Below are 24787 nucleotides of genomic sequence, written 5' to 3'. Positions count from 1 at the left end.
ATAAATAAACATAGCACAAATACATATATTATGTAAACAAAAACTTTTATTATGGATGCGATTAATCGCGATTAATCGTTTCACAGCACTAATAAATATTTAATTTTAAAGTATGTTATTTCTGGAAGTACTCTTTTTGTGTATTTTTCTTTCACAAGGGTGCATTCGCAAGAAAAAAAGATAAATCCTTCAAGTTGGAAATGTGCGGCTATGAGTAGCATATTCATGTGCTTGTATGGTTTATCATACATATGGTACATGTATTTAAAAAGTGGTACTTTGTATTTTGTGAATGTAACGTGGTTATCACCTTTATATGTTAAACGACAACTTAAGCATATTTGATCTAATTTCTTTTTTTTTTCTTTTTTTTCTAGCAAGACCGGGTGTCAAGGTAAGCTGCTCTATTCCTTGTCTAAAAACATTATTTATTAATATACTTCTGTTTACTGAAAGATAAATTCATAAAAACTGGTATGATCCACACTTGATGATTGATGTTAAAAGCAGGCCAGACTCTAGTGGTGTGGAGTCTCCGTCGGACAGACTGTCAGCCCGGACCAGCACATACACACGCAGAGAGAACAGACTCACCTCTCTGAGCAAAACAGAGGACGACTCGGCCAGCAAGGACTATAAGAAGGTCAGGATAACTTTGATTAATAAAATACTTACTGTGTGTTCATTACATTAGATATTCTCCCTCAAATACTATCCCCAGAGACAAGGGTACAATGCATATATATATATATATATATACAGTACAAATCTAGTAAAATAAAAAATACAGTAGTACAGATATCTAATTGCCAATGTGTTTATCCAGTGCAGACCATTAGCGGTCTTCTGTTGACTAGCGACAGGAAAGCAGCTCCCAGTGGAGATGCTAAATTAGTCAGATGAACTCGACCCCTGTTTGTTTCACTTTATCAGCTGTATGAGGATGCACTGACCGAGAATGAGAAGCTGAAGTCTCGACTGAAGGACAGCAAACAGGAGCTGACCAAAATCCGCTCACAGCTTGAGAGAGTCACACAGGTGAGAAAACAATCCCAGCAGATGAGGAGAGAGATTTTCTGTGGCCTGAATCATCTGTATGACCATCATCCGCCAAGAGGAGAGACCTGTGTTAAAAAATAACAGCACAAACCAGCTCTCTGAAAACAAATAGGCTCCCAAAGGTCTGGCTTTTACTGTAGCTCACAGCATCTGTAAGGAATTACAGTCTGTGAAAAGCCAATAATATATCTAGATACTGGTCCAGCAGTAATTGCTTATTAAAACATTCAGCTTTTGTACATATTTTGCTTTGAATATGAATTTACAGTGTTATTTTATCCCTTTACGGTTTTGTTTCTATGTGTTCTTATTCTCTTTTGCTCATTAATCTTTCCATGAATGTTTTTCAGAAGCAGGACAGAATATCAGAGAGGTCCTCTGTATTTGAATCAGAGAAAAGGGTATATATGTTATCATTATTGACACTTTCTGAGAAATGTTGATGTGTTTCTCTTCAATGTCTTCAAGATCTTGAACTGATATTCTTCCTCCAATGCTGTTCTCATAGTAATTTGTTTCCAAACTGTTTTAATTTTTTATTATTATCTTGATTTCAGTCATTTAAAAATTTTATTTAATTTAATTGCTACACTTGGATAAATATATAAAAATAAATATAAATTTTAAATAAAAAATATAAATATAAAAATGTATTATGTAAAAAAAATCGTAATATTATCCCCCCCCCCCCCATGCTTGTGTAGGAAAAAGAAGCTTTGGAGAAGAGGGTTTCAGACATGGAAGAAGAATTGAAGGTAAAAGGAAGGCATCTATTAAATGTGGTTTTTCTGTGTTATTATGAGTTGGGGTGACTTATGAAAGCATGTTCAAAGATGCTAACTTCAAAATTTACTTGGGCAGTTCGTTTGAACTGACGGTTAAAATGGTTAGATCACAAGATTTTAACAGCTAGTGTAACTACCATGCCTGTTTTGACCCATGTTAGTCAATCTCAGACACCACAATGCTTGCTACTGGCCCACACCAAAGTCATGGCCACTGCTATCGGCTCTGTAGCGTCTCACAGCTGCAGGAGTACATGGTGACCTAGTTCCAGCTACGCCAGGGTCGGACTGAATCCAGCACAGAGACACGGCCCGGCTTTTGTTCAGCATTCCAGCAGTAATTGCACATAGCTGGCATTTTGAGGGGCCAAGAAGAGCATGGTGTCAAATATATGAAAGGCCAAATCAATGTGAGGGAGATGAGATATCTGCGGCTGCTGTAGTCTGCCAGGCTCAGTTGGATAATTGATCCATGTTGCAATTGAGGTAACATGGACTCTGGGGTGTTTTGGTTCAAATTAGTTCAAAGTTGATTAGATTAGAGCCAAGATATGCAGATGACATTGTCATTTATATTGCAAATATCCAAACAGCTTTAGCTTCAGAATACCATGGAGGGAATAAAATGCACTTTCAAAAAATAAAGGTTCCAATAAGGGGTTTTCACAATGATCTCAATTGAGAAACCATTTTGGTTTCTCAAATAATTTTTCAGTGGACGGTTCTTTAAGGGATAGGTCACCCACATATGCAAATTTGATGTTAATTTATCTACTCTCAGGCCATCCAAGATGTAGGTGACTTTTTTTTGTCAGTAGAAAAATAATGAAGAATTTTAGCTGAAACTGCGGTCCTTGGTGATTCATAAGTTAGCGGCTACCGTCACTTTGACAGTCAAAAAAAGCATATCAGGCAACACAAAATTAACATGTGGCTCCTGATGATATATTGAGATGTTATGAAGCGAAGCAATCAGTCTGTGCAAGAAACTGAACATTGGTTGCAACATTATGTAATCCACAGCCTCAGACAAACAGCTCTGCATAATCTGGGCATCCGAGCTGTCAGTTTATTCAAACATTGACTTTGAATTGGCAATCAATTGTTGAAGCATTACAGTATTAAGGTGTGCTGACCCAAAAATCTTTTAAAAACCTGGGCTAAGTTTAAACCAGTAACCAGCCATCACAGCTGGCAAAGGGGCATGTCTGACTTTGACATGTATATATTGCTATTATTGTGTTTTATTGCTGGTCTTCAATGATAATGTCAAGTTACTTTAATGTATTTGCACCAAAAAATGATAAGGATTTATGCTGATATCATCCAAAACCACACTTTGCCAGGGGTGTTTCCAAACTTTTGGAGGGCAGTGTAGTATATACACGAGTAACAGGACTGTACAATAAAGTGCTACTGACTCTTTAGAGATATGAAGGATGCAGCACTATACACTCAAGATTAGGTGAGATTGGGCTAATCTGTATGTCCCCTTTAATATATCATCAAGAGCCATGGGTATTCATTTTGTGTTGCGTGATATGCTTATGCGTGACGGTAGCCATTGACTTGCATTTTATGAATTACTAAGGACCATGGTTCTAAAAATCTTTACTGCTCTACTCAAGAAAAAAAGTCACGTCTTGGACAGCCTGAGGGTACGTAAATGAGCTGCAAATTTTCATTTTTGGGTGAACTATCCCATCACTAAGAACCACTAGTGTGAAGAGCCTATAAAGAAGCTCTGTCCACTGTAAATAACCTTTTTTTTCAATGGAACGGTTCCATAAATGTTAAAGATTTTGATGGAACCATTAATACCATTAAAGTATTTTTAATAGCATATATTTATGCAGCTTTTCAAACACTAATTTGTAGGTCCAACAGACTCTCACTTCATCAAGCTCATAAACATAAGAAAATGATAAGCATTTGTGTTTGTTTGATCAGTGATGTCACTGTTGCCCCAGCAGACGCCCTCAGTGAGGTTTCGCTACCAGCCCTGAGTTCATCCTCAGCTGGACTGGGTGAAAGGGGGCAGATGGTGAGTGGTTTTGCCCCACGTGTGGTTGCCTGTTCACACACACAAAGACACGTAGGGTCACGTAGATCACTATTAGTCACAGAATTGTATCCATACTTTTTTTTCTGCTCTCAAAATAACTTACTGTAATTCCTCAACAGCAGGCTTACTGAAGACAACAGTGAGCACAGTATGAAAAACCACTACTCATTGTGACCAAATAATAAAATGACAATCACAGAAGGCATTGGCTGAGTCAAGCGTAACGTTGATTATAAATGCTGTGTTAATGCCATGACGCAATTACTAGACAATAACCCATGATGTCCTGCTCTGAGTCAATGGGTTTTTGATTACATGCCTGAAATAAGGTCTGTGATTCACACAAGCTCTAGATATTTTCACAATTTATTCTGCGACACAAAATATATCAGTAATACCTTAAAAATGTGGTTGCTAACAAGTGGCTAAATGAGATTAAATAGCCTATGTTTAGCTTTTGAATTCTGGTTATTGTATTTCAAAATTCATTATTATTATTAAGAAAGTTTTGTTCATTTATGAATATTATCATGGTAAATGAAACAGGTAAGAGTCACAAGCTTATGTTGGTCACAGAGCTAATTTTCTGCAAAAATCCAAAAGCCAATTGGAAAATCTTATTGGGTTTTATTGAGTAAATCACGGTGATTCAAACTTTTTGGTTCACCGAAAAATATGCCATCACAACAGCACTCAATACACTCTAATGCCTTATTAATAAACATATAGTTTGTTTGGAGGGACATTAGAAGCAACATGCTAATGGAAGTTAAGTCTGTCTGCATAAATCGTGATGAATTAAATACTGTTTTCGCGTCTAAGCCTCCATTGCAACTGAGAATACTATCTCAACAGCAGTTTTGTGCACAAATTATTTATAGCACATTATTAAGAACTCACAGTATCAGTTTCTGTGCAAGGTTTTAACAATTCATAAAAGATTAATCACTTTCTGGCCAACTATGATTTCAGTGTGAAGACAATGGTTGGGATTATAATTTTTTCCAGTATATTATAGCACACCATGAATGTATATTAGCACCATTTGCTGTTTGCTTTTGAGATCTGAAGGAGCTCTTGGATCTGGAAATAATAGGAATAACTTAACAAGCGGATTGGGATCAGTTGTTAGTGAGTCATGTCTTGTTGCCTATGTAGAGTGTTTTACATGTCTGTTTTTGAAGGATGTTGCTTTAGGTTAGATAGCAAGTTATGCAGCATAGGCTACTGAGTAAGAAATGGCTCAGCAGAAAGAGACAAGAGCCTCAGCATCATCTAGAAGACATGTTGTGACAAATTGAGTCATGACTTGAAGCACAACATCACTTGTACTGGTAATCTGTGCTGGCCGTTATGACATGCCAAGCAGTGCGTCATTTCATAGAGTTAACCATTTAAATATGACTACAGATGCTCTTTGTAGAGACAAAACTATGAATCATGAAAGAGCTCTGAACAGATGCCGGATGCCTCGCAGTTCTCTGTTGGTTTTTCATGCATTGGAGAAACTCAATGGCCTGGTCCCAAATCCATAAGCTGTGAAACCATGTTTGGAAACGGTGTCAAACCTCAGAGTTTCTCCACATGCTGGTTCAGGAAGTTTCTGAGGTTGACCACAGATGCCTCACACCGCTCATTAATCTCCTCACTGCACAGTGTGGCTTTTATGAAAGAAAATAGTGGTGCATACTACTTTTTAAAAGTACTCCAATAAAAAGCTTGATTTTAAGTAAATGGTCATGAAGATGTTTGCAAGCCTGTCCTCCTTATCCTTTTTGTGAATGACTACAGTTGCACGTGCTGTGTGTCAGTGAGTTCATCCAACACAAATTTCTGTTCTTCTCACCTGATCGTCATTGCATGCTTATATTTCCTTTTTAAAGTCAACATGAAATTAGTTTTTTTTTGTAATGTGACATTTAAGAGTGAAACATGATTTACATTCTAATGCATTTAACATAGTATTTGTTTCATATTCAAATGTCCTTAAGAAAGATATAGGACCAGACTTGATTTTATTCATCGTAATTGATTGATTGACCAAAAGTTGCCTCTATATGAGAGGTGGTTGGAAGGTGGAGAAATAAGAGGGTGGTGCAAGAATTTCAAGGAAATATATTACAGTTAAATGTGGCTATATGGAGTTTTATCAGGGTTGTAAACCATTCAGAATTAACCTGATAAAGTTTGGGCTAATAGTTAAAGTGGTAGTACATAAAAGAGCCCATAAAAATTGGTGTCAAATTTGTATTTCGTTAATCAACTACCCCTAGTATGAAGTGTTTATGAAAAAGATTGATTCAGTAAAAATGGTTTAATATTTAGATTTAACTAAGGCATTTTCACTAGTATGAAGCACTTTAACTGTTAACTTTAACATGCTCTCTATTGTGATTGAGAAACGGCACCACAAAATGGGCTGATGGTGCAATAGGATGCCTGTATTGTCCCATATGGGAAGTTGAAGTGATTGTAAAAACAAGATTTGGCACAGTAAAAGTGTTCAAAACTGGTAAATGCAAGATGCCAGTATGTTAGATTTACTGCACAATTTAAGAGGACTGACTTAAATTGACTGACTCATTCAAAAGTAGTATTATTATATAGCTACATTATTATATGCAAAATTCAAGTGTACATTAAAAAAAGATTGGAACAACCTGTCCTTAGACCACTGGACCCTTTTATTAAACCACTTTGTCAGATTTAATGCATCCCTTACAGGTGGCAGAGAAATTCTGGCATATTCAACTTTAACAGAGTTTAATTCAAGCAGAATTAAAGATATGGATAATAAAAGGAATCATTGCATTATATAAATGGGAGGTTCTTGCATTGATGAGCAACTAACAAATAAGTAGCTGGATTATCGTTAGTTTAAGGGATAGTTCACCCAAAAATAAAAATGACCCCATGATTTACTCACCCTCAAGCCATCCTAGGTGTATATGACTTTCTTCTTTCAGACGAATACGATCAGAGTTATATTAAAAAATGACCTTGCTTCTGAAGTGAAACAATGTGTTTGTGTAAGAAAAATATATTTTTTTAAAACCGCAATCTCTTGCTTTCGCTAACTGTCATACACAGGTTCACGAGAGAGCGAGAATATGCTAGTCTCATTAGAACCAAGTTTTATTTAAAGAAAAGAAAAACCAGTCTCCTCTTGACTTATATCAAAATCCTCTGACATTTTTCTTTACAAATCCTCATTTTGTACTTCTAATTCCTGGTGTTTTCTTTTGCTTACGCTACGCCTACGTCCTACATCATCCGCTGGACGCCACTCTTTTGTGAACGCGAGTATGACAGTTAGCGGAAACTGGAGATTACGGTTTATAAAGTTTGAAATACACATGCATCGATTTGCCTTTATTAACCCCCGGAGCTGTGTGGAGAACTTTTTATGATGGATGGATGCACGGTTTTGGGCTTCAAAATCTCAACCACCATTCACTGCCATTTTAAAGCTTGGAAGAGCCAGGACATTTTTGTATGTAATTCCGACTGTATTCGTCTGAAAGAAAAAAATCATAATACTGTACACCAAAGGATGGCTTCAGGGTGAGTAAATCATGGGGTAATTTTCATTTTTGGTTAGCTATTCCTTTAATGGCAATCAAACAGTTTCAGTTCCCATTTACTTCTATTGTATTTCTTTTTCTTCAATGGGAACCTGAACTGTTTGGTTACCAACATTCTTCAAAATATGTATATAAAACACCTTTCTCATGAATAATGTGCAATGATGAATTAGAAACACCATAAGACCAGGAATGTGTAATAATTTCATGTTGACTTTGTTTAAGTAACTCAGACACACTAATGCTGTTCATTTTTGTTCGCAAACCCTCTCTGATGTTCTCTCACACGCGCTCTCATGATTCGGGCCTCTCTGTATCTCCAGATCTTTCCTGCTTTGGCTCGGCTACAGGCTCTCCGCAGGGGGAACGCGCGCCTCCTACTGGAGAACAAAGCCATGCTGCGCTCCCTCGCTCGCCTCTCTCAGACAGCCTCTCTCCCCGAGACGGATGATCTCTAGTCCTCCTCTCTGTCTCTCTCTGTCCCTTCCTCCTTCCTGTTCTCCGCTGCACCCTGTAGTCCTCCTCCTCTGTCCCGCTGCTGCTCACCTCTCAGGCAGGTCTCTCTGTTTCATTCCTTTGTTTTGCATTGGTAAGGCTTTTTTGCCCCTTTTTTCTTTCTCCCTGTTTCTCTCCTGGGTCTGGGGAAGGGCAACCCCTCACATTCCTGCTGCAGGCGGTGGCGTTGAAGATATTTATAGATCATCCAAATGCATGACCAAACGTCTCTATGCTCCAGCAGTGTCCAAATCAAATCACAGCCACTGTAGCATCACATTCTAGTCTCTGTCAACACATCTGCTCACTGGTTATTAATTACTTCATGAACTATTGGATGCCTATATCACACACAGATAGCTATAAAAAGTCAACACAAAAATATATATTTTTTATTAAATTAAAATGAATAAAATTCATACATTTACAAAAATAGAATAATGATAGAATATGTAACTCAATGATCATTAATAGCAATGCAGATTATTGTATGCCTAAATTACAAACAGAATATGTAAGAATATGAATGTGTGTAGAGAACATTGAATATGCAACTCTGGTTAGAAATGACATTATAGAATATTGGATGTTTATATTATTCACAGATAGCAATACAAGTAAACATTTTTTTTTTTTTTTTTTAAGTTGAAACTAAAAATGAATTAAAAAATATAACTCGCTGGTTATAAATTATGCTATAGACTATTGGATGCCTATATTTCACATGGATAGCCATACAAATAATTGTAAAAATGAAACTAATATAGAATAATATAATATACTCACTGGTTATAGATGACATTACAGACTATTGGATGCCTATATTACAAACAGATAATAATAAATAATTAAGCATAAAAATAATTTAAAAATGAAACTAAAAATATTAAAATTACAAAAATATGTAATTCACTGATTATAAATGACATTACAGACTAATGATAGCCTATATTACAAATAGACTAAAAATAAGCATTAAAAAATTCAAAACTGAAACTAAAATAGCTAAAATTACAAAAATAGAATAATAATACAATATGTAACTCACTGGTTATAAATGACATACATATGCCTATATTACACATGGATAGCTATAAAAAAATAAACCAAAAATATTTGTAAAAATGAAACTAAAACAGAATAATGATATAATATGTAACTCACTGGTTACATATTATATCATAAATGACAGACTATTGGATGTCTATATTAAAAACAGATCATAAAAAAATACAGAAAAAACTGAAACTATAATAAAAAATACAAAATGTACAAAATATGGATTAATTATTATTGAAAATATTATGTTATATTTTTGATAAAATATGGATAGTATTTTCACAAGTAATGTAATGCAGTTCAGCAGCTGATTTTACAAATACCGATTTTAATTGTTGGATTAAGTTGAGAGTATCGACACCACTGACAGGCCAGAATCTTTTATGCAATTTACATGCTATATGTAAATCTTATGTTAAATAATGATTTATCATACATATTTAATAATTCTCTTTCTAAAGAACATGGAATTTGTGCCTTTATGGCTTAAAAGCAGGAGGACACCAATTTGTATCCTATTCATATTCAGAATGCCAGAACTACCCACAGTCCTGCGAGTCTCTGTGTGTGTGCTGGTTATTTCTTAAAGGGAGGACAAAAAAGCTTTGTTGTTGTATCCGATGGTTGGAAGGATGTGATATGAAGTCAGGAGTGGCTGGGTTTGCTCTCCTGTTAAAGCTTTAGTAATTCTGGCAATGCTTTTTTACTCACTGGAGTAGGAGGAGGTGAACCTCTCTATGCATGAGCTCACATTCACATGGCACTGCCAACTGCCATTCCTTTACAAAGCAATCATAATTGAAAATCATATTCTGTGGTGTTATGATACAGCAATGTTTGCATGCTTTATTATGAAGTACTGTCACATGAGATTAAGATAATATTGGTCTAGAACAGGGGTGTCAAACTCAGTTCCTGGAGGGCCACAGCCCTGCTCCAAAACACAAACCATGTAGTTTTCAAATAAGCCTGAAGGACTTGATTAGCTGGATCAGTTGTGTTTAATTAGGGTTGCATCTGGGCTCTGGCCCTCCAGGAACTGAGTTTGACACCTCTGGTCTAGAAGAACCATTTTAACATTATGGCGTATTGCCATCTGATGGGCACTGCTATTTTGATGTCACATGACCAAACACATGACCACTAAATTATTAGGTAAATGAATGCATTCTTCTCACTCATTCTCATCTTTAATCAATCTCAGGTTTTGACAGAACTCAAGTCTGATAACCAGCGGCTGAAAGATGAGAATGGAGCCTTAATCAGAGTCATCAGCAAACTTTCCAAGTGAGGACGACTGGTTAAAGAGGAGGAGAAATACTGAACGGAAAGAGACCAAATCTGAGAACTTCACACTGACTTCACATTGACGTGCTCTTGGTGCAGCATCTCCAGGGTTAAAGGGCTTGGCTCACCAAAAAATTCACATTCTGTCATAATTTACTCATGTCGTTACAAACCGGTATGGCTTTCTTTCTTCTCTGGAACACAAAAGAAGATATTTTGAGAAATGTCTCAGTCTTTTTTGTTCATACAATGAAAGTCATCACCAAAACTGCTGGTTACCAATATGCCTCAATATATTTTCTTTTGTGTTCCAGAGAAGAAAACAAGTATACACTTTCTTACAAAATAAGGTGGTAGCCGGATTTAGATAATTTCTGGTTCAGGTGGTTGACTGACAGGACAACCAGCTAGTGGAGCTGAGGTCAACCATCATAACAGACTTGGTTAGAGCTGTGCATCCATTTTTGCTGGTGAAGGCCTGGCTGAGTTAACATAACCTGAATTAGTTAACTGGTTTTACCACCATAAGTTAGGTTGACTTATTGTTTGCAGTAGGGTACTCCAATCACACTGTAAGAACAGTGTTAGTTTCTCCCGCAGAAATGTCCAATCATTTGGCTTCTCAATGTCTAAACTCTAAATGTTTCAGGATCAGTATAGATGATGTTATAATCCCTGCTGAAAAAAAAACAAACAAAAAAACAAAAACTGGTTCAGGCTGATTTAAAAGTCCTAAAAATAAAGGTTCTTTATTGACATGAGTGGTTCCACAAAGAACCTCTAACATCCTTGGAACCTTTAGATTTCACAAAGAGTTCTTTATAGTAGGCTCTTCAGAATATTATTACACTTTTAAAAATAATAGTGTTTTTTGGCATTGATGGTTCCATGAAGAACCTTCAAAATCCATGGACATGTTCCATTACACAAAAGGTTATTTATAGTGAAAAAAGTTCTTAAAATGTTCTTCACACTAAGAAAAAAAATGTTTTAAGAACTGCTCACTTAAAGGTTCTTTGGGGAACCCAAAATGGTTATTCTTTGGTGGGAAAACCCCTTTTTGGAACCAGATTGCCATATTGTCTCCCAGTGGAACCAGCACAAACATTCACTTAACCAGTAAAATTTTGTTTGTGAGGCTGGTCAAGGTTTCTGTTGAAGAAGCCTTGTGGGAACACCAGCACATTAAGGAGCCAAACCACAACACTGGTCACCAACTGTTCTGGTCTTTTCAGCAAACTGCCATTCGTTTAAACAGTATTTGATCATCAATCAAATCAAATTATCCTGAAGCGGTCAGTTGGTCCAGTATGATCTTCAGAAGCTCTGCCAGAACATTCTAAAAGGAATGTTCCCACTGAGAGATGATGTCATGCTCCTCATTTTTGTAGTGTTTATATATGACCTGATGGGCTGAAGAATGCATATACGTCGAACCAATCGAATGTGTTTTATATTTATTTGTGCCTTTTGTTTGTAATTAAGAATATCTATATGGATAAAACAGAAACACATGACACATATGCCATTTCTGATGCTTTGTTTTTCATTGTCCACAGTTTTTAACCTGTAATCTTGAACCAATGCTCACAGCACTTTGTTTATGATTGATTGTTGTTTGCCTAAGTATTAAAAACACACTGTAAAACACAAAACATGTAGTTAAGTGGCTTTTTAGGTGCAGTACTGCCCTCTGCCTGCCTGTATGATCATCACAGCCACAATACAGGTTCCACCTTTACCATTTTACATTTCACTGAAATCTATTTCTTGTTTTTAGTGTTCTTATGTGTTTCTAAACTAGGCTACATACTTGAAATGTATGTGTAATGCCAGATATGCTTTTAAATTTCAGTTTCAAGTAGCCATTTCTCAACAGACCTATAAAGGCTTCAATTTAAGTAAAGTTCAAATATATTTTTCCAGTTTCACAAACGGGGCTTAAGTCTAGTCCTAGACTAAAATGTAAGTATGAGCTCTTTCAACTGAAAGAAACTTGCACTGACTGATCTTAAAATACATCAGTGCCTTTGTTTTGTCTTTAGATGCACACCATTAATGATTTTTTCTAAGGCACATTTATAAAAACTACTTAAATGTCCTAATTAAACTATGGCCTAATCCTGGTTTAGTCTAGGCCCTGTCTGTGAAACCGGCCCCTAATGTAGTAAATATACTAGTAGTATACTTGTACTATTTCAATATTTTTTGGGACTAAATTTTGGTGTAACAGTAGTACAGTGTACACAATTAGTTTAACTAGTTTAGTCTAGATTAAAAACTACATTAAATTAGATTGAAACAACACTTAAAAGTGAACTTGTTGTATACTGTTAGTTTACTAGTTATATATTGCGAACTCTCTGACACCAACAGAGCTGTAATTGTAGGTCAAAATGAAATAAAGCAAACATATCAACACCACATCCAGAGTTAAGTGTAATTAAAAGGCCTTTATTTTCTCATTTGTTTCAGTACAGAGCTGGTAACACACATGGTAAATCTGTAGAGCTATTTGGTTCCCTTGACGTCTTTACAAGGATTGCTGATGCTCATGTACTGTCCACTAGGGGGTTGTGGGAAGAGTCTGTGAGCAACGTTTTCTCAAAGTGTCCCATCAAGGGCTAAAGCATGCGATTGATCCACACTAGGCACGACAATACGGACATGAACACACGCACACACACGAGAACACCGAAACAGGTACAAACATAGCCTGAGGGACAAACCCTCACAATCTCCCACCGACTAAATAAAAGAAACTGATCACAAATAGATACAAATAGAAAAAAAGAGCATTTTACAACTCTAGATAAGCAGAATGAAAAGTGCAAGAGAAGAATCAAATTAAAGAGACACAATGGCAGGCTTTGGATTCTTTTATCCCCAGAACTTTGCTATGTGATTACGCCAAAGCAGACATAAAGGCATCAGCTAGAAAAAAAATGAAAACATCTCTGTTATGGGCGTTAGAGCAGTCTCTCATTGATTTGTATGACATACAACAGTCACAGAGAGTTACAAAGACAACTGAGTTGGTTTTGTAAGCGGATTTATACATGGAGAGCAACTTATAGAAGGAATCCATGAGCAGTTTTTAAACTGCCCCAAAAACCTTTGCTTGCAAGTAATAACTCTGTGGTTTACGATCAGGAATGTTTCAAATAAATGTTCATTGTGCACGCTGCCATATAGGCAGAATGGCAGTGCTTGAGTAACTCACAACAAATGATTATTCCTTATTAAAGGGCCTATGCATTATTATTAAAATCACACGCATTCACACTCAAACCTCAAGCAATGCTGATTGAAATGACCTGGATAAGCCGAATTTCTGCACAGTTCTGTTCAATTTTCTTGTCCGAATGTCCAGATTATATACTTTTTAAGTATCCCATATTAAATTAGTGTATTATTATTAAAATGGTAAACTCAACTTCTCATAGTTAAACGGTTTTAATTGCCCTTTGCCCAAAAATGCATGTGTGTACATACATAGTGGAATGGCAACAACTAAGTCCACATGTATAAGTTCATACAGACGTCCCTAGCACACCTTGTGTTAAATCAAGGCATTTACAAAACCCAGTATACACTGAAATCATCATAAACTCAATAAAAAACCATTGAAAAGACATATTATTAACAGAAAGACTGACTATTTCAAGTTGAACTGCCAATAATGCTTAACTTAGCACATTTTAGGAAACAGTGTGGGCCCGTAGCTTCACAGACTATGTGGAATGTTGAGGAGGTTCATCGGCCTATGAAAGGAATAGACGTTTAAGGATCATCTTAAGTACATCTATATAGCTGAGCTCCAAAGATTTAGCTCACGTCTTATGGCTTTATCTTATTCACACTCGCACACACAAACTTATGGTTTATTGGCTAGTTAAACGCTGTTCTTATGTAAAAGATTCATAAATAAAAGCTTTTTAGAAAACAATGGGGACTCCAAGTTTTCTATAACATGATTGATAGTATTGTGCTCCGGCAACTTTGTTGCCAAGGTAGAAATCAGTTGGTCCGAAAAAATCACGTAAGAATGACGTAAAGTCAGCTAAAATGGCAGTAAACGTGACTTCTCTCATTGGCACTGACAGCAAAAAGACAAAAAATGATAATAAAGTGTTACTTTTTTTTTCATAATGATTCTGTATGATCCAACAGAGATACTCTGCTGATTACAGGATCCTACAAAATGGGGGAAAATATCCACTTGGAGCCCCCCGCTGGAAGTTTTGACTTCCCGCGAACTTATTCTGACAAAGACACATACAAAAAGTACTCTGAAAAATAAATATAACTAATTTCAAATAAATAAATAAACAAATACATAATCATTTTGTTCCTTAACAATATTAGTAGACGGCAAGCATGCGGCTACGTTTTCATTCTATATTAGTTCACACAAAGCACTTAACATACAGTATTTGCTCTTGATGTCCAGGCATGGATTGAATCTGAAAATGACGATTAGTCTAGTCTAGTCTTCATATTCTCTCCAGTACCCACTCACAGAAAATAAATACATATTTGATTTGATTAGAAAATATACACAGTAGTTATCCCCCTCCGTTTTGTTATTAAAATGACAAAGAACACCTACTTAGGTACACAATATATTTTTTTTGCTTCATCTCTGAAACATGCACATCTTTTTGTACTGTAACATGCAGTATCATAAAGTAGGAACTATGCATATATAGATCAAACTACACGCCTATGGGTTTGGGGAGGGGGTGTTAGTTGCGAGTTGTCATTTTTTTGTGAAAGTTCTTCGAAATAAGGGACATCTGTGTAAGAGATTGCACCAGAACAAATGAGGCTTCGATACGATACTAGAGGGGAAAAAAAGCATGATCCCACATAAACAAATGATAAATAACCACACATTCATTAGACCTGCAAAAAGACATGAAAATGTCTAATTGCACTGTGAATGTGGATGGAAATACCTGCTATTTCACAATCGAACAATAGAGTTATTGCGACTGAACACAGCCTGTCAGAAGAGCAGCTTCTGTTTTATTCAGGGGAATCTCATACGGGAACGTCACTGAAGCGACTTTTAAATGAAGATTTTTATGTTTGCATGACATACAATGGCTTCAACTGTCAATATTTAAAACTTAAATGGAATGTTTATCCAAAATGGAAAATTCCGTTATTGTTTACTTGTATGACTTTCCTTCTTCTGCAGAACACAAAAGAAGAAATTTGTTTCTCATACGATGAAAGTCTTGGTTTGGAGCTTACTGACTTTAACTGAATGGGCGAATACAAAACAGTCTTTAAAATATCATCTTCTGTGTTACACAGAAGGGAAAAACATCATACAGGTTTGGAATGAGATGAGGGTGAGTAAATGATGACAGAATTTTCACTTTTGGGTGATCTATGTAAATTTCTGTTCCTCACACAAAGCTATTATGGGATTTCTAAAGACTTTGAATATAAAGCATGAGTAGAGTTACTTTTATTGTGCGTTAGACAGAAATTCATACAAGTTTAAAATTTTACAATGACAGACTTTTCATTTTAACCCTAAAAGTAACTGGATAAATGACGATACAGTGTGGCAGTAGAGTAATGTTGCGGTGATGAGATAGTGGAGCAGGATAAAAGCTGCTAAAGAGACGTTTCCTTATGAAAATGTTAGTTGTTTTTAATGGGTTACAGCATGTACATAACAAAGTCTCTCTTAAATCCATTCTTGGCTCTCTACATGTAGTTTTTGGCCTGGTTTAAAAGTCTCTACTCAATAAATGATGCTCCAAAAAAGTCTTGATCCAATCCAGGCTTGCTTAATTTCCCAACTACTTAATAATTGAACAAATATCACAAGGTATCATCATTGCCAAAAGAGTTTCACTCTTCACTGAGATTCACATCCTCACACAATGACCCGTACTGTAAGCCCTAAAGCAGCTTTCAAATGATAACAGCTCCCTTTTTAAACAAATGCAAACTCTGACAACTTGTCTCAAGAATGCGCCATCTCAAAAGCATGTATTGAGATTGATAGAGCAATATGTACAGAATGCAGTTCCAGTAGTGCAAATAAGTTCAGCGGTTTGGTAAGATGTGCAGTTAAATACACACGTAACAGTGCCTTCTATCAGCTCCTCTGGTGAAACCATAACTTCTGGTTTAAACCATGAATAAAACATGAAAACAAAAAGAGATGGAAGTTCTCGAAAGGAATAGTTCACTCATGTTTTTCGAAACCCGTATGACATTCCTTCTTTCTTCCGTAGAAGACAAAAGGAGAAATTTTGAAGAATGTTCACACTGCTCTTTTCCAAGTCAAGCAAGATTTTTGTAAAATTTTAGTCTGTCAGATCATATGAAGTCGGAAGCCTTTTTTAAAAGATTTTTTTTAGCTTGGTCCCCATTCACATCCATTGTATGGAAGAGAGCAGCATAAACATTCTTTGAAACACCTCCTACTTACTCAAAAAAGTGAGTAAATGATGATTTAATTTTCATTTTTTGGTGAACTATTCCTTTAATGAGAGGATTCAGAACATCAAAAACTGCAGGTAACAATAAAAGCGTTGACTGGAACAAAAACACACCTTCATTTAAAGTGCTCAGGCAGAATACATTTACTACAAGAAATCAAAGCAAAGAAACAAATACACCGATGCTCCCTGGCAGCTAAGAATTGCTTATTTCATGATGATTCAAGGCTTGTCTCCTTTTTGTCAGGGTTTGTTAGGATGTTGGGCAGTGGAAGAAGCCAGCTGACAGCTGGAACTGAAGCATGGAAGAAGAGGTTGTTTTGCAGGCAGTGTAATCGACACCTGAAAGATTCCTTCTGGCTGGGCAGGAGCATCTAGTCCAACTATCTCTCCAGTTCCCACTTTATTATTATTATTATTATTATTATTATTCACAATGATAAACAATTCTTCACTGTCCTTTCAGACGCAACAAAAGTAACAACTGATTTCATCTAGATGACCAGAGAATCTAGAAGGAATGTGTTAAATCAGGCAGTGGAAGAGGCAGTGTTTTCTATCCCTGGTCTCTGATGGAAAACTTTGGAATGCTGTTGGATATTTGGGTGTGAATGTGAGCTTACATCTCTTCTGTGAATAAACCTCGAGGATATACACACCTATGAGCTCGGCCTGTCTTCAGGAACATCTGTGGAAAGAGTCTCTCTCATTAGACTCTGATCCACTATCTCATTTGAGCTGGTCTTCTTTAATACCTCTAGTCTGGTGGCCCATGGCTGTAATTCAGTGCTGATTGGGTAAGATGATGTGTTGTGCATGTTGAAAAGTGAAAAAAAGGAATGGGGGAGGGAAAGGAGAGAGGGAGGGAAGGAAGAAGAACAGGATTACTTCTTGGCAGTGAGGGCTGCTAACGTGGCATCCACCTCCTCCTCGGGTTTGAGTGGATGCCACTGAGCGACGGGCCTCCGTGGGTTTGCCAGCATGTCGGACCAGTGCCGGAGCTCAGTGCCCTGCGCTTTGCTGCCCACCCAGATCTTCCCGATGGCGTCGTTCTTGCCGATCTTATCGTAGTCGAGCACCGTGACCACAGCTTGTATTTTCTGGGAGAAAAAATGGCGCTTAAAGTTTGAAAGAGCGTGGAAATGTAAAACTCTTGTGTTGAGCTGTATAAAGCGTACCTGCATCTGGTCCTGTGGGATCTCAAAGCTGAAGGACTCGTTGTAGTACGGGTTCAGTGTGTTCTTCTTCACAGTCGTCTTCTTCTTCTTCAGCCGCTTGCCGTTTTGCAGAAGATGAATCTTCACGTAGGGATCTGCAGAGGTATACCAGAAAGTTTACAGGAAGTCATGCTTTTATATACTGTAGATGATTTTTTGGATATAGGTATGCGTGTGTGTGGCTAGGAATATAAATCATACACATCTATCTATCTATCTAATACAGTAATGCTACTAAAATAAGACTGTAACCCACTGCACGCTAGTAAGCAGGCTAACCAGTTCTGTTGCTAGTGAATATTTCTCACATTGCAAAGTCACAGATTCATATGAATACACAATACATAAGATAAAGGGATTGAATACAGTAATTATTCAGGTCTTGATTTTCACAGTAATAGGATTATATATATATATAAACATTTATTACAGAGAAAACCCTCCTGAAGGAATAGCGCAAGCTCATGGATCACCTTTGCAGACTTCAAACGTACACCCAACCCAATGCTTACACTATTAGTCCACCAACACCAGGTCTGTCCTATAATCACCTCCAATTTTACTGAAGATTGGAAGGTTAAGACTTGTTTTGGCTCTTTTATGCTGGTGCAGCATGTTGTTCTCAGAGCCGCCAGCAGGTTGCAGCAGTGAGGATTGACTGTAGGGGACTCACGCGTGCGCTGGCAGGCAGGACTGCAGAGTCAGCACGTGAGCACTATCTGTTCTGCATGGCTACCACTAACACTAAAGCAGCACAGGCATGACACAAATGCACTGCTGCGGCAGAGAGGCCTGCTGTGCATGTCTGATAGAAACATGATGAATTAATTTCAAACTGAAACAAAGAATGTGCAATGTATGCACATAAATAACATATAAGTGCAAACAGAAAAGAGAAAACAGAAATCAAAACATATTTTTGGTTATAGCATGTGCAGGAACATCCAGTCTTCTGCACGAGTTTATCTCCACCCACTCTATGGAGGAGAGAGAGAAGAGAAAAGGCAGTGCAGTGTATGTGTGTGTGTACCTGAGAGTCCTCCAACATCCATCTTTTTCAGGTTCTTAGCCTCAAGGATACAGATGGTGAGTTTTCCAGCTGTAGGTACATAGCGCAGAGAGATGCAGATATCTCCAAGCTTTTCAGGCTGTGTTGGGAAAAATGAAACAGGGAGCCTTAAAGCAACAGTTCACCCAAAAATGAAAAATAATTTAAAAATGAAAGTTCAATTATGAAATTATAAGAAGAAAACATGGCATCCGTGTACGTCTGAACACATGCACACTTTGGTTAGAGCAGTAATAATGCTATTAAGATGTTTAGATGTGATTAAATAGGTGTATGCCACATAGTTGAATGGTTATGATTAAAGAGCTTAATTGCATTAGTTTGATCAAAGTATTGTGTTATATGAGGTAAAGTTTAATCACAATATTGCCTAAATCCCATTATGATATGAGGGTCCAATAATGGCCAATGTTAGGTGTCCAGTCATGAGTCGTGACATGCCCAATTGGATACTTAAATCTTACATATTACTTTTATTCAGCAAGGATGAATTAAATTGTCAAAAGTGACAGTAAAGACATTCCTATTGTTATAAAACATTTCTAATGTTACAGAAGATCATTGCAGTTTCTATTCATCAAAAAATCCTGAAAAATTGTATCAATGTATCTAATACTAAAATATTATCCAAACGCTGTTTTTAGCATAGGCCTGTATAATAATAACCATTAATAATAATTGAGCACCAATAATAACTGATAGTAACTGAGCAGCAAATCAGCATCTCAGAATGATTTCTGAAGGATCATGTGACACTGAAGACTGGAGTAATGCTGAAAATACAGCTTTGATCACAGCAATATATAACATTTTACAATATATTCACATAAAACTGTTATTTTAATAATATTTCACAATATTTTTTGTGCTTTTACTGTATTTTTAAAAAAAAATGATAATAATAATAATAATTTAAAATGTTCTTAATTATTCCAAACATTTGACTGGTCGTAGTTTTATGCACTTTCATGTTTTTTCACTTTAATTGTATGAAAAAGAGCAGCTTGAACATTCTGCTAAACATCTTTGGTTTGGAACAACATGAGGGTAAATGAAGACTGAATAATACACCAACAGTGTCTCATCAAACAGTCGTTTTAATGGAAATGTGTTAAGGTAGAAAATAATAGCATTATGTGACATTATGGGCATAAAAGCATGTTTAGAGGTGCTGGTTCATTAACTCTCATTATTATTAGCGGACGACAGCTGCTAGTTAATGTGAAGCGGTAGAGAGATGAAGGATAGTTGTACCTCCTCTTTCTCTGCGCTATCCAGGTCTCTCCATTGCTCGATAGGTTGTGCCAGGTCCAGGGTGTTCATGGCGATCTTCACCTCACCGATCACATCATGCTTCGAGAAACGGTCAAAGTCGTACACAGACATGACCAGAGTTTTTCCTCCCATTTCAGCGAATGGAATCTAGAAATCAACATTGGCTCATGAGTGCTTTGACAGGCACACTTGATAATGACATAAATTGGAACTGTACTGTAATAGATGCTGTACCTTAAAGTGGAAAGTCTCGTTGAAGACAGGGTTGAGGGTTTTCTTGTGCACCTTGGTGTCATACTTCTTCTTCTTGTCTGGGAGAATGAAAACTTTGACATACGGGTCTGAGGTGCCACCACTGTCCATGGAGAGAAGATCTGCGGCTTGCAGGATGCCCACTGTCAGCTACAGGATAAGAGTGACAGTCTTCACAGTGTATTCAAGGTGCAAGCTAAATCTGTTATATAACTTTATAATGCCACAAGAGTACTATGAAACCAGTATGATGGTGGTCTGACACAAAAGGTGTGAAAAGGTTAAAAGATTGGATAAAATGTCATGTGGTATCCAATTGATGCCAGCACTTCTAGGTATTTAGTTTCTGTATAGAGATATGTTTCACTCAGCTTGCTGTACATTAAATATATTTTTCCATGAAAATATGCACTTGATGTATACTTCAAATACAAAAAACTCATTTGAAGTATACAAGCATAGTATGTTCATACAAACGATAAAAATGGTATGTGTATGCAGGACAAATCTGGGAAATTCTGGGCATTAATGTCAACTGATATTAAGCAATATATTAAGACATAATTCACTTAGATATTCAAACTGATGTTTAAACATACTGTAAAGCATAAAGTGGACTTGCCTTGTTGTCAGAGAAGTCGTAGTCTAGGGAGAACTGCAGTTTGCCGAGCTTCTCCTTCTCTTTCGGTTCCTCCTCTTTTTCTTCAGCTATTCCCATGTCTATATCTTCTTCATCGTCATCCTCTTCCTGTTTCTGGAGAGACAAAAGCACAGATGGACGTTAGAGGAGAAACTAGAGCAAAGGCAAAGGAAGGTAAATGATGTTCCCCAAACATGGTTTGTTGGGCAATTTCTCAGCTTACCTGAAGTTTGCCAGGTGTCAAACCACCCGGGTGTTACTGTATGTAACTGTGTTAGCGATGACCTTCATAGCAACATGACTTGATTTCACTTTTCCTTTCATGACACCATTTGCAATCATCTACATTACTTTTGTGGAGGGAAAGACAGACAGAAGGCTTCTAGTCTTTCTGAAGCAGTCTGCCCATAAATTGATTCTGAGTCTGCAGGGTATAATAAAACCCTGAGAGATGATGACTGACGCTAAAGGACTCGCTTTTGCACAGGAAGAAAGATTTAGAAGATACAAAAGCGAAGTGTTGGTGCTTTAAAGCCAATATGCATATCAGCCCATATATACAATGTAAAATGATGGACAATTTGGAAGAAACGTTTGGCAGACAGATACTAAAGATCACAGTGCAAGAGCCGAATAAGTGTTATTTTACACATCATCATTTCTCACGGTCCTGCTGCTCTTTAAAATCACAATGGAAAAAAGCTGAAATGAATCTTAATGAACTCATATTGTCATTTAATTTAATTTAATGATTCTGTTGTAATTAATACTTTTGTGCCCTGTGCTCTAATTGAATATTACTTGACAAGGCTGTCTATTGTGTGCTACATACTGCAAAATATACTATAACATGACTTTTTAGATTAAATTAAACATAATAGTCATAGTGTAATCATAAAAGAAGAAACATGAGAGAAAGAAACATACTGGAAGTTCTTAGGAATGAAATTAGGAATTTTTGGGTGAACTATACCTTTAAGATTTTCCAATCCCTACAGGATTTAATTTTTTCCCTTTCTAGATTGGCAGACTTGGTCCAGAATAATACCGTGTCCCAACCAGATGTGACGTGATGAAAACATCTTTCAGTGTTTTTGTCCTAACCAGCTGCAGTGATGAGCGACTCTATATAAGCAACAATTCTATTAACAGTTTCTATTTCTGTGACTTCACGGCTGGAACAACAGCATACATACTATAAAGCTAGAAATGTGTAACGTGAGTTTGAATATCCTTTTGAGTGACCTTTTAGCCATACTAAAAGTGATGATAATTTATCTCAGATCTTAAAGGTAGGGTAGGCAATTTCAGAGAGGCTAGCGATAGCAAGCTAGCTTTGAAAGCATAAGATTCCACCCTCCTTGCATAATCACTCTCCAAAGCCACGTCTCCTCCAAAACACATGAACGTGCACAGGCAGACCAGAGGCTAACCAGCGACATGATCAGAGATTGCGTTGGTGGAGGGTTGAATACATTTCTGTCAGATTCCCTCATGTCTCATTCATCGGTGAGAAATCATTACAGTACAAAGCACATAATAGTACAATAATAATGCCTTCCATTCTCACTCGGTTTGCAGTAATGTAATAAAATGCATCGATGACTTATGTATGCACTTAACTAATGGTGTGTGCACACCAAACGTGAAGCGAATAGTTGCATCACCTTTCTCGCTCTAGTTTACTCGCGGGATGTTTTTTTGCATCACTCGCATCAATAAAAACAATTTTGACAACAATTTGTTTGATATAACAGGATGTGCCAAACTGGACATGTCAATAAGCTTTTCGCGGCAACGCATCATGCAAATTTTCCACTCGAGTTTAAAATGTTTGTGTGAAAACTTGTGTGCAAGATGCAATTAAGGTGTATATGCAAGGTGCATTTGCAGCAATCACATCATCCAATTTGCGTGATCCGTGTCATCCGGCGTGAACTCGCATCCATTCACGTCTTTAAATTGACTTTGTATGTAATCTACTGGCACAAATAAGTAAATTAGTTCTGTCAAACGATTAATGGCATTCAAAATAAAAGTTTTTATTTACATGATATATGTGTGTATACTATGTCTCTGTATTATGTATATATAAATACATGCATGTATATATTTAAGAAAAATATGTTGTTTATATATTAAATATATTTATAATATAAATTATATGAATATAAATATATACATGTACATATTTTCAAACTATATGCTGTATGTGTGTGCATTTATTTATACATAATAAAAATACACAGTACACACAGATATATCAGGTAAACAAAACGTTAATTTTGGATGCAATTAATCGTTTGACAGAACTAATTTAAATTCACTTTTGGTGTGAACACACCGTTAGTGATTGCTATAGGGATGTGAAAAGACTTTCAACCAGCATAAAAATTTTTTTTTTCAACCAAATCACCTACAGTACCCTGCTTTGAAATAAATTAAAAGAAACATAAACTGAACTCAGTGTGAACAAACAAGTGTATCCATACCAAAGATTGCATCAGTCTCTCAGTGTGTATTTTTAATAATGTTAAAATGGTTTAACATTTAATATGTACTCATCCAAATATGTTTAATATGTACTCATCCAAATCGTTATAAGCATAGTGCACTTACGTAGAGACTCCGCCCACACACTGTTCTGATTAGCTGAGATTTTTGATTGATTTTTCACGTCACATAACCATGTCGCTTCTTTTGAGAACAGGCAAATGGCTTGTCGCTGAAATCTTATCGCATCACGGTGGTTAGGACACGGTGTAAGCAGTAAAGTAGACCAGACATTATGTTGTTAACTGAAAGCTTCTCTCGGCTAGCCTAACATTTGTGTCCTCTGAAAGAGAAGGAGTTAACACAGTACATAACCCTGTTACATGACTAACACTGCTTTGGGGGTAGTATAGTGACCCCAGCAAGCTCATCCACGTTGGAACGTCCAACAGCATTACTGGATCCCCGCTGTGACCGTTCATCAGATCAAGCATTTCTGAGATTTGTTATGCATTTTGAAGAATTTATGCAGCCTCAAATGCAATGCTAGTGAAACAGCAAATATTAGCTTACATAGAGGGAGATGTCTGCTTCAGCTTTGGGGAAAACAAGAAAAGAAAAGAAATACAAGAATACAAGATGAACGAAAAGAGTTGAATCAGAATGTCTCTAAATAGAACAAAAAATGCTTGGGGTGAGGATTCGTCCTTCCTGACCACTCACCCCAAAATATACAAACACACGCAAACTCAGAAACACACACTCTCTCACACACACGCACATAAAGAAAACACCATCTCTTATATCTTAACTGACAGGATAGAATGCATTCATGCATGCCAAGCCACAAAATGCAAAGTCTGAAAATATTCCTCATTGATTGCATAATTGTTCAAGACATAGTGAATAAAACGATGCTGGCATTAAATCTGGAGGATGATTAATGATGTAACAGACTAATGCGGTATTGCTAATATGAAGTGTGCAGTGGTTCTCTTACGTAACTTCAGGAGACTTGCATTGAGCATTCAGAGGCA

The 24787-nt window shown here is 36.7% G+C and overlaps 2 protein-coding genes across 7 annotated transcripts in view; one reads left to right on the top strand and one right to left on the bottom strand.

Annotated features, from left to right (window-relative positions):
- Positions 1 to 11862, top strand: part of LOC306859463 (protein phosphatase 1 regulatory subunit 12B-like) — a 31094-nt gene extending 19232 nt beyond the window's left edge. Inside the window, exons 2-8 of one of the 6 annotated variants that reach the window (XM_079400493.1) lie at positions 378 to 394; positions 511 to 643; positions 934 to 1038; positions 1410 to 1460; positions 1764 to 1814; positions 3818 to 3888; positions 10252 to 11862. In XM_079400493.1, coding sequence (XP_079256619.1) covers positions 378 to 394; positions 511 to 643; positions 934 to 1038; positions 1410 to 1460; positions 1764 to 1814; positions 3818 to 3850 — 390 coding nt within the window. In that variant the 3' untranslated portion in view covers positions 3851 to 3888; positions 10252 to 11862. Of the gene's footprint in view, positions 1 to 377; positions 395 to 507; positions 644 to 933; positions 1039 to 1409; positions 1461 to 1763; positions 1815 to 3814; positions 3889 to 10251 lie in introns of all 6 variants that reach the window. The other 5 variants (XM_079400491.1, XM_079400490.1, XM_079400492.1 and 2 more) reach the window with 5 other exon arrangements.
- A 4859-nt stretch (positions 11863 to 16721) lies between these two features.
- Positions 16722 to 24787, bottom strand: part of LOC306859462 (synaptotagmin-2-like) — a 35182-nt gene continuing 27116 nt past the window's right edge. The window contains exons 4-9 of the mRNA XM_079400487.1: positions 21240 to 21365; positions 20600 to 20767; positions 20345 to 20512; positions 19052 to 19169; positions 17983 to 18116; positions 16722 to 17904 (exon numbers count right to left, since the gene is read on the bottom strand). Coding sequence (XP_079256613.1) covers positions 17689 to 17904; positions 17983 to 18116; positions 19052 to 19169; positions 20345 to 20512; positions 20600 to 20767; positions 21240 to 21365 — 930 coding nt within the window. The 3' untranslated portion in view covers positions 16722 to 17688. The remainder of the gene's footprint in view (positions 17905 to 17982; positions 18117 to 19051; positions 19170 to 20344; positions 20513 to 20599; positions 20768 to 21239; positions 21366 to 24787) is intronic.

The sequence above is a fragment of the Barbus barbus genome (genome assembly GCF_936440315.1).
Source record: "Barbus barbus genome assembly, chromosome: 40".
NCBI lineage: Eukaryota > Metazoa > Chordata > Actinopteri > Cypriniformes > Cyprinidae > Barbus > Barbus barbus.
Note: the sequence above shows the minus strand (reverse complement) of the source record. Positions and strands in the feature narration are given on the sequence as shown.